At 53.0% G+C, this 14,220-nt stretch overlaps 1 protein-coding gene across 1 annotated transcript; it reads left to right on the plus strand.

Moving 5' to 3' along the window:
- The first annotated feature begins 1,586 nt into the window (after positions 1-1,586).
- Positions 1,587-14,156, plus strand: CAP1 (cyclase associated actin cytoskeleton regulatory protein 1). The gene is made up of 13 exons (XM_027706067.1): positions 1,587-1,619; positions 6,666-6,781; positions 7,141-7,241; positions 7,694-7,771; positions 9,644-9,787; positions 9,874-9,959; positions 10,089-10,194; positions 10,293-10,464; positions 11,150-11,337; positions 11,544-11,667; positions 11,774-11,856; positions 12,353-12,496; positions 12,796-14,156. The coding sequence occupies exons 2-13, from the start codon at positions 6,682-6,684 to the stop codon at positions 12,877-12,879; spliced, it is 1,410 nt and encodes a 469-aa protein (XP_027561868.1). The 5' UTR covers positions 1,587-1,619; positions 6,666-6,681; the 3' UTR covers positions 12,880-14,156.
- The last annotated feature ends 64 nt before the right edge of the window (positions 14,157-14,220 follow it).

Here is a 14,220-nt window from a genome sequence, read left to right on the forward strand (position 1 = left end):
GCGCCGTCTGTTTGTCTGCACAGACCCCCCAGCTCCGTCTGTTTGTCCGCACCAGACCCCCGGCTCCGAGGGTGGGTTTAACCCCCTCCCCAGGGCGGCTGGAACCCGAAAACAGAGAGAAAAGCAAAGCTCCGGTCCCCAGTGCTGCCCTTTCCCTAACCACGGCAGCAAACACACCTTTTTGGAGCAAGTCCTGCCCTGATGGTAAAAGCAGACAGTGGAGCCTCCTGTGGGAACAATCCCAAGCGGAATCCATGGATCTCTTACTCCATCCAAGTTATTTTCCTCTTGACCACTCCGATCTCGGTCTCTCCAGCAATAAAGTGGGGACGATATTTATCCTCCCTCTGACAAGTGATTTGAGACCCCCGGGGGTCTGTGAGCCCAAGGCTCTGGAGTGCTCCATACCCCTGGAAGCACAGGAGCCTTGCAGGAGTTTTTTAATGCTTGGGATGTGCCAGCACTCCCCACAGAGCCAGCAATGAGAGTCACCCCTGGCACGACGCATCCAGGGCCCAGAGCCCCCCGGATTTACCCTGAGAGAGGGCAGAGCTGCTTTGGTGGTCCCATGAGGACCTTTCTCCCACCCTGAACCCACCAGATGTAGCTCGGAGGGGCCTTGCCCTCAGCCCCCGCTGTTGCAGCCATTTGGGAGGACCCGATGATCCCTTCCACCTCCTCCCAGCCCCAGCCCAAACCACCCCCCTCCCCAGCCAAGTGCTGTCCCTGCAAGAGCAGAACGATACTGACCCAAAAGGGGGCTCATCCCACCCAGCCCCACCCTGGGGGCCCAGGGCGCAGCCCCAGCCACGTCTCCAGGGCCCCAACCTCCAGCCTAAACCCCCTCCCAGGGGTGCCAACCTCTCCCAGCACCCCAAACCACCATCAGCCCCTTTTGAGTGGTCCCAGGTCTCCTGAGGACCCCACTGCACCAATAACCCCGACGGGGTCCAGCCGTCCCTGCAGGGGCTCTCAGGTTCCCCCCAGCCTCTCTTCGGGGGTGTCAGGCATGTCGAAGCCCCTGGAGCCCCCCCCAGACCCTCTAGAGGGTCCCAGACCTCTTAAGGACCCCAGAGCCCCAATAACCCTTTCGGAGGGGGAGGTGTCTGCAGCCCTCCCCCGGGGGGGTCCCAGATGCCCCTGCCGGGGCTCCCAACCCCTCTTTGTGGGTCTCAGGCACCTCTTGGTCCCTGGAGCCCCCCCGACCCCTCCCGGGGGTCCCAGACCTCTGAGGACCCCATTGCCCCAATAACCCCTCCTGGGGAGTGGTCTGCAGTCCTCCCCTGTGGGTTGGTCCCAGGTGCCTCTGCCGGGGCTCCCAGCCCTCCCAACCCCTCTGTGTGAGCCTCGAGCACCTCCCGGACCCCGAAACCCCCCCAGACCCTCCCGGGGGTCCCGCTCCCCCCCGGCCCCTCCCATAGCAGAGGCCACGCCCACAAGCCCCGCCCCTCGCCCTCTCCGGCCACGCCCACACCGCTCAGCCGCCAATCGCGAGGCGGCAGCCGCCCCAGGCCCCGCCCCCTCGCGCAGGGCCGTGCGCACATCCGGCGCGCGGGGCGGGGCCGGAAGCGGCGGGCGCGGGGGGGGGCAGGGCGGCGGCGGAGCGGGAGCGGCGGGAGGTGAGCGGGCACCGGGAACCGGCACCGGGAACAGCGGGAGCGGGAAGGGAGTCACGGCCCTGGGCACGGCCACGGCTGCGGGAGCGAGCGGGGACGGGCATCGGGCACCGCGCGGGGGGACACGGCCCAGCCCCGGGGGCGGGAAGGGACCGGGAACCGAGCGGGGGGGACACGGCCGTGAGCCCGGTCCTGGGGGCGGTACCGGGGACTGGGAACCGGGGGGGGGCGGAGACACGGTCGCTGCCCGCCGGGAAGATGAGCCCAGTACCGGGGTCACTCCCGGGGGGTCCCGCCCGCCGGTGCCGGAGCTGCTGCGGTCGATCCGCTAAACGCGGTGCTTTTGGGGGGATTTAGTCACGGAACGGTGCAAACGCCTCGGCGGGGCTGTGACCGGGGCAGGCTCGGGGGTCCCTGCTGGAGCGGGAGTGTCTCGGGGGTGCGGGGTCACACGTTCCCGGGGCTGGAGCGACTCACCGGGCAGGCAGGTGTGTGCCAGGGGATTTGTCCTGGACAGGCAGGTGTGTGCAAGGGGGTTTATCCTGGGCAGATATATGCCAGAGGGTTTATCCTAGACAAGCAGGTGTGTGCCAGGGGATTTGTCCTGGACAGGCAGGTGTGTGCCAGAGGGTTTATCCCGGACAGGCAGGTGTGTGCCAGGGGTTTTATCCACCTTCCCACACTGACTTGCCGCAGCCCGGAGCGAGGATGTTGGTGTGGTTTGTGCTCCACGCCCCAGGTACCGTCTCCGTCTTCCCGGGGTGGTTCCTGCCCTCAGCCTGTTGCTGATTCCTCCTGCTGAGTCCTGTCGGTGCTTAGGGTGGGATAAGCGTGGCATTGCTCTGGGTTTTGTGATGCTGAAATGAAAAAATAACAGCGTGGATGTTTTACACATCAAGTCACAGGATTTTTGCCCATCTGGGATTCTCCAGGACCTGTGCTGTAGGTGCACTGGAAACCCAGGAATCCATGGCATCAAGGGACTGCTGTGTTCCCATCCTCTTCCAGAGGCGATCCTTGTGTCCCTGGAATATTGCTGAGCTTTCTGGAAGCCAAAAATACCCCCTATTATTCATGTAGAAAGTTCAGCCAAGCAGGCTGTGCTGGAGCAGGCACAGCTCGGGAGGGATGCTGACGAGCTTCCATGCTCTGAATTCCTGATATGGAGCTTGGTGCTGTGTCCAATTTAGCTTAGATCCGAGATCCTCGGTTACTTCCCTGGTGAATTCATCGCCCTGGCAGGGAATGGAAATGAGAGGAGTGTGGCAACAGAGCCTGGCAAGTGCAAACCCCCTAATCCAGTTAATTGTGGTGAAAAAGGAGCCTTTGCTCTAGTGTGGAGCGAGGTGACAATTTAACCGTCTCTTAATGTGTGAATCAAACACCAAATAACATTTTTAATGGCTTCAGTAGGATTTGTTATATGGCAGAGCTGGAATAGGGGCCAGATGGATTTTTTTTTTTTTAAAGCACTTTTGGTTTTCTAAATAAAGTGGATGTGACATAGCAGGAGCAGCCAGCACGGGTTCTGGCACCGAGTCAGAAAGTATTGTTGTACTATAAACAGCCGAGATCTCTGTCCTGGCAGCTGCTGGGACCAGCAATAGCTGTCTTGTGTTCATGGCTGGTCCTGACCACTGACTAAATTCAGGCATTTGACTCCTGTCTTGCTTCAAATAATTCCTTCCTTGATGAGCTGAACTGTTTAAAAAAAAAATTCTTTGGGCTTTTGGCAGATATAAATGTTAGAAATCATCTGGTAGCTGATCCCCTGAGATATTCCAGTGTCAGCTCAGAAATAAACTGTGGTATGTTCCTAATTTAGTTGTCCCATCTTTATTTCTCTTGCCCGTAGAAACAGGAAGTCGCTGATGCAAATCTCATGGTGCTGACAGCAGTTTGTCGGGCTTCTCACAGCTCAGTGTGAGCAGGAGCGTAGGTTTGACTTGCTTTGGCTATAAAACCAACATTTGTGTCTTCCAGAATGTCTAAGGAAGGGCTCAGGTTAATGTGCTGTCTCAGGCAACCGAGTAATTTAATTTGTGCTGGTTTTATGAGAGCTTGCTCCCTGCTCTGAGGAGCCTTTGGCTGGCATGTGCCACTCCTTGATGTTCCTTGAGCAGGAGACTCCTCTTGCTGTGATGTCCAGGGTTGGCTTTGGGGTAACTGGTGTTTTTACAGATAAAATCCCTTCTCTTTATTGCTCTACTCAGTGTATCCAAACAGTCTCGCTGTAGATGGAGCCTGTTTTTGGTACAGCGTGTTCAAAGCCGTGTTCCCAAGCTGTGATGGAAATAAAGGGCAGTTGATACATTAACAAATGTGCTGTGAAAAGGAATGGCCTCCCTGGCCCACAGTGAAATGTGTGTTTGCTGCGAGCCCATCACTTCCGCTCCATTGGCAATCGGAGTTCAAGTGAATTTAAACAAGACCTGGGTTTAAATCCTGCAGGGAGAGCTTCCTCTCCACTCTGGAGAACTCCAGCCCCTGGAAAGTCTTCCTCATCCCTCCAGAGCACAGGATGATGTGCAGAACAACAATGACTCTTTGATGATCTGTGTGTCTCAGCCTCCCCTTTAGAGAAAGGAAATGAGACCTGATTATTTGCACTGAGATCCGTGAAGTCAATTTGTCACTTGCTGTCAAATTATTTTTACATTCAAAGTGATCAATGGACAAAACACTCCTTAGCTGTAGCCCAAGCAGGTCCTCTTTTTGATTATTTTTATTTTCCTTGCTAAATGTTAATCTCTGGATTACAAGCTCTGATTTAGTTACAACTAAATCTTTTTATTTCACTCCATATGGGTGTGCAGGCAGCAGAATTAGCTGCTTCCACAGTGCAAAGAGCACAGGGGAGGGTGAGTCAAGAGGACTGACTGAGATCCAGGACTTTGGGCTGCCTCCACTTAGTTCTCATTTTGCTGCCAATTTACCAGGTGACTTATCTTGTAAGTTGCCCTAATGCCACCCATTAAAAACAAATTAAAATGAGTTCACCATCTGCCCCATAGCACCGTGTTTACTGAGCTGGTATTGAGCACTGTGAGTTTATGGCTGCTGTCAGGGAAAACAAGGAAGGGCATGTCATATTGGCAGGGAGAGTGGAAGGAATGTGTGTCTCAAGGAACAGTGGGATGTTAAAGGACATTAATCCCAACAGCTGATGTGATATGCTCCTCGCAGCAGCGTGTTTTACTGCTGGGGGTAGGAAGCAGCCCTTCCATCTGGACTTTCTGGTTTGTAATCCTGATTTGAACTGCAGTTTGCCACTGGGTAATGGGGCTGATCAGATTAGAGCCTTGCCTGGAATGTGGTGGGGATCAGTGGTGCAGAACAGCAGCTTTGTCTGCCCAGCGCACCCGGTGTCCTTCCCGAACCCCCTGCATTACATCCCTCTGCCTTGCTGCTCTCAAAGCCAGGCAGAGCTTCCTTAACAGGTGGCTCTTTTGGGGGAAAAAAACCCACACTTTGAGCGTGCTGAGAGCGGGGGAGGCAGAGCTCTGCTCTTGGCTGTGCTCCCACGGGGAGATGTGAGCCCTGTTCTGGATGCAGCAGAGAACTGAGGATCCTGCGGTCGGGATTTCTACATGGCACAGAATTCAAGAGGCAGAGGTGTCATTACTGTGATTATAGGGGTGGCTGCCATCGAGTTTCAGCTTCTTTGAACTCTTTCTTGTGTATCTGGAAGCCATCCAGTCACTGCTGTCTAGTTTTATGCACAGCCTGTCCTCTGGCTCGCTCTTGGACAGAGGAGGAAACCGCTCTTTTCCTCTTGGAAGGGGGGTGGCCTCTCCCCTGCCCCCCACAGACAGCAGTGCTGCTCCTCCTCATGCAACCAGGAGAAAGAGGGGTGGAAAATGGCCTTGTTTGTCTTGTGACATCAGCGCTGCTGCTCGTGACTAATGCTGGATCTGCCCCACATCCTCTGGAAATTAGGTGAAAACATGCACTTTGGAGCAGGGCTGAGAAGGCTTGTGAGTGAAAGCAAAACCCTAGTGAGAACATGAGGTTTCATTTCTGAGGGGATCCGGTATCAGTCCAGCATTCAGCTGAGTAAACTCTGCCTCCCTCTTTGAGTATTCTAGGGAATATTTTGGGAAAGACTCTCTCCTCCAGGAGCTGGAGCTTTTGCAGGCTCTAGCAGTGAGAAGGAAGCTGTGTCCAGGCCGTAAGAGTGATTCATACTGTAAAATCTTTTGATGAGTGGTGATAAGATAAAAATGCAATTGGTGACTTGCAGCTCCCTCCCTGCATTCCCTGTGCATTAGTGTGCTCCGAGCGTGACCCGTCTTGTTGCTTGGTGCAGAGGCTCTGCAAGGCAGTAATTAATGGAAAGTTTAGATGACTTTTAAGACTTTTCCAGATGAGATGCTGCAAATGGCTTGTGTGCCTCCGTCTCTTTCCTGTGCAGTGCCTGCAGAGGAGGCTGTAGGGGAAGAACAGGGGTGTGTTGTTGCAGCAGCGGCTCTGCCGCCCCAGCTCGTGCAGCTGCTCCTCTTGGCGTGTGCCAGGGCGGCTCGTTCTGCAGGCTGAGGCTCTGCACTGTGGTGATGCTGGGCTTACAGATGTTCCCTGCAGGAATTCAGGGCCCCAGGGGGTCCCTGTGGATGCATTCGCAGGGTCAAACCCTCTGGTTTTCACCTGGAGCTTGTGAGCTCCCAGCAGAGCAGTTGTGCTTCATTTGCTGTGTGGTCACAGCTGGGACTTTGACCAGGAACTGACTGCAGTGAGATTCTGGGCAGACTGGTGTGTTACTTGTGGCACTACAAGGTTAGAAGGCGGAAGTTTTGTGTAAGAAGTTCTTAAAATGGAATAGAAAGTATTAAAGGAGCAACTGTGGCAATAGCAAGTGGCTGTTGTGCAATCTGACTGTCTTTGCTAATGTGAGGGTATTTGCTGTCCATCATCAGGGTGCAGAGCTGGGTAGGAATTATTCTCCTGGAACTGGTAGAGCTTGTACCAGACAGCTGATAAACCCTCTCCAGTGTTTGGCACCCGAGTTCCACACTGTCAGAGGATGCAAATAATTGCCTTCTGCCTCTGCAGGTTGTGGACAGCAGATATGGATATGGAAAGGCTGGTTGAACGGTTGGAGAAGGCTGTGGAGCGCCTGGAGACGGCGTGCCAAGGGCCTGGCATGTGTGGAGAGGGCTCCTCCAAAGGTAAGGCCCAAAGCACCTCCCCAGGGCAGCCTCTGTGCTGAAGGCCCGGCCGGGCAGTGCCGGGCACCGGCAGCAGCTGTGCCGAGCTGGCACAGGGCACTTGTGGGGCTCTGGGGGAGCTGGCCCTGCTCAGGGGGAAGTGGGGTTGGGAGCAGAGCCTGTGCAGGCGCAGAGGGCTGTGGTTACTGTCCTGTGAAGATAAGAACTTCCTGTGGCTGCAGCACTTCCCTCCTCCAGGCTGAGCCTCCTGCGCTCGGATGCTGTGCCCCAGGTGGGAGGTGCAGCCTGGGAGCTCAGGGCCTGTGTGAGTGCTCCCAGTGCCTCCCAGTGATCCCTGTGCCCTGGTTCCTTCTCTGCAGGAGTGGCTCAGTACGTGCAGGCTTTCGATGCCCTTCTGTCTGGCCCAGTAGCTGAATATGTGAAGATCAGCAAAGAAGTCGGCGGGGATGTGCAGAAACACGTAAGGACTCGTGTTCTCCCTCTGCTCTGGAGAGATGCTGCGTGTCCTTCAGGGCTGCAAGGGCCACGTTTGCTGTCAGTGTCTGCATTCCTTTAGTGCTGCATTCTAGGATCTTTGCAATCCCTGAGGATTCAAAACAGATCCCCAGATAACCTCCAGCAGGTTGCCACCTACACACACATGACGAATCAAACCTGCTCCTGGAAATCTTAGGTAGTCAAGTGCCTGACTCTCTGTAGACTTTGGTGCAGGCCTTTAGGAGGCCTGAAAACTACCCAGCTCAGGAGCTGTTACACTCTGAGGTTTCTCTTTAGGATGGCTGTCTCCAAAATACGTGGTTTGAGATCAATGTAGCTGCTTCCTCCCAGAGCAGGGGTTGCGGGCAGTGGGATGACTTGTTAACATGAGTCTGGGTGCAAGGGAATCTCTCTCATGTTTGTCTCTGTCCTTAGGCTGAGATGGTTCATGCGGGTTTGATGAGTGAGAGGGCTCTTCTGGTGGTGGCATCTCAGCATCAGCAGCCAGCAGAGGTGAGTCTGGGATGTCTCTGATCAGAAACCTCGTGCGCTCTTCCCTCGGAATCAGGGGTGTCTGTGAGTGTAGGGGAGCCTGGGCTGTTACAGCTGCTCCAAAAGAGGAACTGGAGGAGCACTGGGGACACTTGCACACCTGAGGTGGCACTTGCTGAAGGCATGAACTGCTCCGGGTGCTCCCCCAAGACCGAGCAGAGTTCTGGAGGTTGATTCTTAGAGCTGCAGAACTGGCATTTTCCAGTTGTTACAGCAACAATTGTTCTGTAGCTGTCGGAGCAGCTTGTGAGTGTCACCTCACAGCCTCTGTCTCCAGTTTCACCTGGCACCAGCACTGCACAGTCACTGCTCCCTGAGAACCTGCAGACAGGAACTTGTCTGAGCCAGGAGCCACCCTGGGATTTGTGTAGCGTGTGCTTTTCGTTATGTGATGCTCACAGACTTTCAGGCATCAAACTCCTCCTGGAGCAAAACAGACACTTCTGTCTATTGAATGGCCTCTGAATAATAGCTGGGCTTTTAGGATTGATTTGTCCTTAACAAGTAATTCAACACTTTACCCTGGGCTGCTGCTTCTCAGCAGGATGTGTGGCTGAGAATCTGATCCTGAATGTATTGGCTTTTCCCTGCTGAGAACTGTTTTTCCTGAGCAACAGGATCCCACCTTGCTTTTTGCAGTTATTATCTGGCTCAGCCATGGCTTCTACTGTTACCTTGTGGGAGCTGGATTTCTGTGCTCCTTTCCCAGTCACTGCAAAATAAATCTGCATCTTTTTCCCCAAACTCAGCATTGGAGGGTTGTTTGTCTCTCACCAGGCTGGCTGGGATGCTCTACATAGCCTCCAACCTGAGAATCTGCTTACAAATCCCACTGACACGTTATTTAAATAAAGGATTATGAACAAAGAACACCTTAATCTAGGTTAGGTCTTTGTGCAGGTTGTCTGGCAGGAGTCTAGTTCTGGAGCAGCCAGTTTAAAATGCAAAATGTGTGAACTCTCAGTGCTTGTGGTGAAGAATTTCCCCATCCTGTGACTGAACAGTGGCACTAGGCCAGAGCTTCTGGAAGTGTGGCCTGGCCAGTGGTGCTTTGGGACCTCTCAGTTTTCATCTAAACAGGGGAAGGGACAGCAAGAGAAGCTGAGGCTTTGAAAAGCAACTTTTGCCCAAATTTGTCTCTCTCTGCTGCCACCAGCAGGAGACTTTCTAAGTGTAAAGGAACGAAAAGTTGCCTAAGAGGCACCTCTGGAAACATGTAACCTTCTGGTTGCTCTGCTCTGACTCCAGAGCCCTTTTTAGCACTTCCAGTCAGCGTTCCAAGTGAGCAACACACAGAAACAATTTTTACCATCCAAATACTAAAGGTTTGGATTGATTTGAGAAATAACTGGAATCCTGAAGTCTGGCTTGGTAGGATGACCTTTGAACTTGCTGTGACTCTTGATTGTGGTGCAGGCTACAGGTCCCAAACCTGCCCAGCACCCCTTTCTCTGAGGGTTTGAGAAGGAGAGGAAAAATGTAACAAACTGTCTTGGAACAAAAGAATCCAGGAGAGGCAAATGCTATTTCTGTCCTGGTTACTAACAAGCTTTGTCAGTGTCTCCTGGATTGAACATGAGTCACAGTTCTTGGCGTACTCCCATCGTACCAATCCGACTGGGAGCAATGACTTCAGCCCTGGAGGAGCTGGGCTGTGGGGCTGAGCTGGGCTCGAGGGGAGGGCCAGGCCTGGGCAGGAGCTGGAGCAGAAACTTGTGCCAGTTGGAATCTTCTCCTGAGTCACCATCATCTCAGCAGAGCCGCCCGTGAAGACGTGCAGCCGTTCCAGAGCAATGCTAATTAATCTTCTTACTGGTTATTGTCCCTCTGCAGAATGCCTTCTCAGCGCTCCTGAAACCCATCTCGGAGCAAATCCAGGCAGTGCAGAATTTCAGGGAGAAGAACCGTGGTAGCAAAATGTTCAATCACTTATCTGCAGTCAGCGAGAGCATCCCAGCCCTGGGCTGGGTGGCCATGGTAAGGACTCCAGTGGGGAGGGGTTGGACTGGTGGGAAAAGTCTGGCTCACTGCTCAGCTGTTCCAATGTGTTCTTCCTGCCCTAGGCTCCAAAGCCTGGTCCTTATGTGAAGGAAATGACTGATGCTGCCATGTTTTACACCAATCGGATCCTCAAGGAGTACAAGGATGTGTAAGTTCATCTTATCCCTTAAAGATGTCATTGAACTCAGTTTGCTGGGTGTGAAGGGGCTGCTCCAGTATCTGACCACAGCCTCCTTGGTCTTTAACTCCTCCTTCTTTGATCTCCTTGTGTCCTCAGAGATAAAAAGCAAGTGGACTGGGTGAAAGCTTATCTGAGTATCTGGACAGAGCTGCAGGCCTACATCAAAGAGTATCACACCACAGGGCTGACCTGGAGCAAAACAGTGAGTGCTGGCCCTGTCAGCAGGAGCTGATCATTGCGCGATTATTGCAGCAGAAACGGAGCTTGTGCAAGTGCCTTTCCTCTCCTCTGCTCTTACAGGGTCCTGTAGCCACAGAAGGGGCTAAAGCAGCACCCGCTGCCCCCGCTGGGGTTGCACCCCCCCCTCCAGGCCCTCCCCCTCCTCCTGCCCCCGTGAGCTCCAGCACAGACGACTCTGCCTCGCGCTCCGCGCTCTTCGCGCAGATCAACCGGGGAGAAGGGATCACCTCGGGTGAGTGGGAGTGGCAGAGGGAGGGGAGGAGGGAGAGCAGCCACCAGTGAGGGAACTGCTGTGCTGCAGGTCCTGGTTTTGCTGCTGTCTCTCAGTGCACCTCCTTAGAAAGCACATGACAAAAACCCCTCTGGTCCCAGTACAGGGCAGAGGCAGCGCTGAGCCAGATCAGTGGGACAAAGGGAGCTCATCTGGGGGAGAATTCCCACCCTCACCTGGCAAGTACAACAAGACATTAGCCTCTAGCTGGAATGGAGACTGAGCCCTGCATGTCTCCAGTGTAAAAGGTGCAGTTTTGCACCTATTATTTGCTGTGACTCTTGATTGTGGTGCAGGCTTCAGGTCCCAAACCTGCCCCTTCTCCCTTTTTTGTGTTACCCACTCAGCACATCAGGACAGATGTGAAACAAGGGTGAGGTGTTTGGCTGAAGGCTTTTTCCAGCTGCAGAGTGGAAGAGCTGGCACACTCTGGTTCTGTGGCACATGTTGTGTTCTCATCAATATTGCATCAGGGTTTCCTGCTCCCTCCACTTGTCACAAGCTTGGGCTCAACTTAGGTCCAGTCCCAATAACTTATTTGCATTTTGACAAATGCTGTCATGATTGGTGTAACCACTGATGTCTGCTGTTTGTGGAACTGCATTCTTGGAGCAGAGCCGGGTCTCAGGTTTGACTTCTCTTGCAGGGTTGAGGCACGTTTCAGATGACATGAAAACCCACAAGAATCCAGCCCTGAAGAACCAAGGGGGCCCTGTGAGAAGTGGCCCCAAACCTTTCACTGCTCCCAAACCAGCCTGTAATGCTAATCCCTCCCAAACCACCTCTCCGAAGGCACCTCCACTGCTGGAGTTAGAGGGCAAAAAGTGGAGAGTGGTGAGTGCCTGGTGTTGGCATGAGTGGGTTGGAGGGATGGGGGCTTTGGAGCAGGGAAGGAGGGTCTCCTGGAGACCTTTCTTATAAGAGGCACCAGCCTGAAAGCACCTGCAGTTTGCTTTTAAAGGAGCTGCCGTGCCCTGCTGCTCGCGTGGGTTAGTTGCTCTGCATTCAGAAAATGAAGGGTGTTTTCCCTGCCTTTTCAGGAAAACCAGGAGAATGCCACTAACCTGGTAATTAGTGACACAGAGTTGAAGCAGGTAGCATATGTTTTCAAGTGCACAAACAGTACACTCCAAATCAAGGGCAAGATCAACTCCATCACCCTCGGTGAGTGGGAAAACCCTGAAAACTGCTTCTGTGTGCTGGTGTGTTTGCAGAACCTGAGTCTCCAAAACCTTTCTGTGATCTACTCTGCTTTTTTTTTTTTTTGCAGATAACTGCAAGAAGCTGGGTCTGGTGTTTGATGACGTGGTGGGAATTGTAGAGATCATCAACAGCAGGGATGTTAAAGTTCAGGTGAGCGTCTGTCACCTCTCTCTGCCAGGAGTGTGACTGCTGCATCTGCAGCATCTGGTTTTTGGAGTAATTTTATTTCCAGAACAGGAATGTGCATCTCTGGAGAGCATTTATGAAACACCATCTGTCCTACTGCTCTGCAGCTCACCCAGCCCTTAAGAAAGGGCTGAAATTTGCCTCACTGAAAGGGTACAATTTGCCTACTGCTTCGGGGCTGTAGGGAAAAGCTGAGGCTCTGTGAGGTGGGCAGCAGGAGGCCAGCAGTAGAATATACCCTAATTCCAGTTTTGGTACCTGGTTTGGGATGGTCAGTTTGCCCAGCATCCACTGAAATTTCGTTGTGGAGATCAAAACAAGAAGTTAACTTCAGATTTTTGCTAAAGGTGGGAATATTTGAATCCTGCACATCTGTGGCGGGGGGGGTGTGTTGAAGACAAACACAAAAGAAAAATGCTGTGGTTGCCCAGTCCAACTAATGCTGCTCTGGCCCTGCCAGGTCATGGGTAAAGTGCCAACGATTTCCATCAACAAGACAGACGGTTGCCACGTGTACCTGAGCCAGAGCTCCCTGGACTGCGAGATCGTCAGTGCCAAGTCGTCGGAGATGAATGTCCTCATTCCCACAGAGGGGGGGGACTTTGTAAGTGTCTGTTGTGAAATCCTTGTGGAGCTCTGCTTGGGGATGTGTTTTGAGCCCTGCAGGGAATGCCAGTTACAGCGAGGTGTGGAGGGGCAGTCTCTAGAGTCTGGTGGTTCTGAATGATTCTTGGTGTTTTGTGAGAGCTGCTTCTTCCTTGGCATCTCCTGGGGGCAGAACAGGCAGTGATGGTGGCACAGGAGGGGGCACAGCACATATCTATGAAAAGAGATGCCTAAAGCAGTGGGAGTAGTTACTAGTCTTAGCCATAAACTGATTTTTGATCTGCTTTCACCCTCCAGACTGAATTCCCTGTCCCAGAACAGTTCAAGACAGTGTGGAACGGTCAGAAGTTGGTCACCACTGTGACGGAAATTGCTGGCTAAGCAGAAAAGCACCAAGGCTCATGCCCTCCCCTGGCCCTGCTGTGGGACAAATCTGCTTTCAGATGATTCTCTTAGATTTCTTGTACCTTTCTGCTCTCAAACTGCTTCTCTTCTACCCGAGAGACACAGCTGCCTGCCGTCACTGAGATTCCTCTGCCTGGGGTTTGGGGTAGGTGGCGGGTGAGTTATTGTCCACGTCTATCAGCAGGAAGGTGTATTTTCTCTCCCCTCTAACTGCACCAATTGATCAGAGTGAACTTCACAGCCAGTCCTGGCAGTTGGCTTTCAGAGTGTTGTTCGGGTTTTTTTTGTATTTTGCCTTTAAGCAAACTGTTCATGTGAGAGGAATGTTGTCCCCTTTTTAACGAGTAACGGTGTCTGTCGGAGTCCACAGTACCCAGCTGCTATGGCAGATGTCTTGAGAAGGTTCTGGAAGCTGCCAGTTCCAGCTCTGTGTACTAGCTGGTGGCGTTACAGGACATGGGAATGGTTTTGTTGGACCAAAGGGCCGTAGCATTCCACCCTGACCTCTCTTTCATCATTCCTACTAGCTCAGTGTATTTCTGATTGTGCCATGACAGGAGGCTTTAATTACCCAGTGCCACAGGAAGGCTGCAGTGATGTAACCCTGGTTACCTGGCAGCCTGGCTGGTAGCTTGGAGCTGAGCACCTCTTACTCCATGAGCCCTCCACCTTCACAAGGGAACCTTTGCCCCAGGGCTTCCTTCTTGGAGCAGCTGAACTCAGGTTCAGTCTTCCAGGTTGGTTCTTCTGAACCTGTCCCCTCCCACCGAGGGAGGGGCCTCCTCCATTCCAGGTCAGTTGTAAATACCCGAGTTGGATCGAGTCGGTTCATCGCTCCCTTCCTCATCTGCAATCAGCCCCCATGAAGTGAATCCTCCCCCTTTCCCCCTGTTGCTTGGCTCTTTTATTTTGGTGGAAGGTCGTAGCCTCTGTTCCAGGGCCCTGGAGCAGAGTGATGGATCACACAGTACTGTACTGGCCCACAAAAGGGAGCTGCACGTGCTTTGACCTTCATTTTTTCCAACGCCTCGGGTGGCATAAGCATATCTTAAATGCATTCCCTCTGTAAAAGTGTCAATGTTCTTTTTCTCTAGTACAAAACTTAACAAAAAAAAAAAAAAGGCAAATTTTTTTATTTTGAAACTGTCCTGTGACTTGTACTCGTCTTCTCCTGAGGCTTGTGAAAAAAACCTTTCTTATGTACTTAAGATTATACAGAAGATAGAATAAAGTTAATGCCAACTTGCTCATTACTGTGGCTCTGGTCTCTTTTTGGGGGCACACAGGAGCTCAGGTAGGACAGGATGCACCTCTGCC

Source organism: Neopelma chrysocephalum, unplaced genomic scaffold, assembly GCF_003984885.1.
Source record: "Neopelma chrysocephalum unplaced genomic scaffold, ASM398488v2 Primary Assembly neopelma1_361, whole genome shotgun sequence".
NCBI lineage: Eukaryota > Metazoa > Chordata > Aves > Passeriformes > Pipridae > Neopelma > Neopelma chrysocephalum.

Coding starts and splice junctions, on each gene's coding strand:
- CAP1 (XM_027706067.1), top strand. CDS start 6,682: ATGGATATGGAAAGGCTGGTTGAACGGTTGGAGAAGGCTGTGGAGCGC. Junction 11,338..11,543: donor AGGGCAAAAAGTGGAGAGTG/GTGAGTGCCTGG, acceptor CTGCCTTTTCAG/GAAAACCAGGAGAATGCCAC. Junction 12,497..12,795: donor CCACAGAGGGGGGGGACTTT/GTAAGTGTCTGT, acceptor TTCACCCTCCAG/ACTGAATTCCCTGTCCCAGA.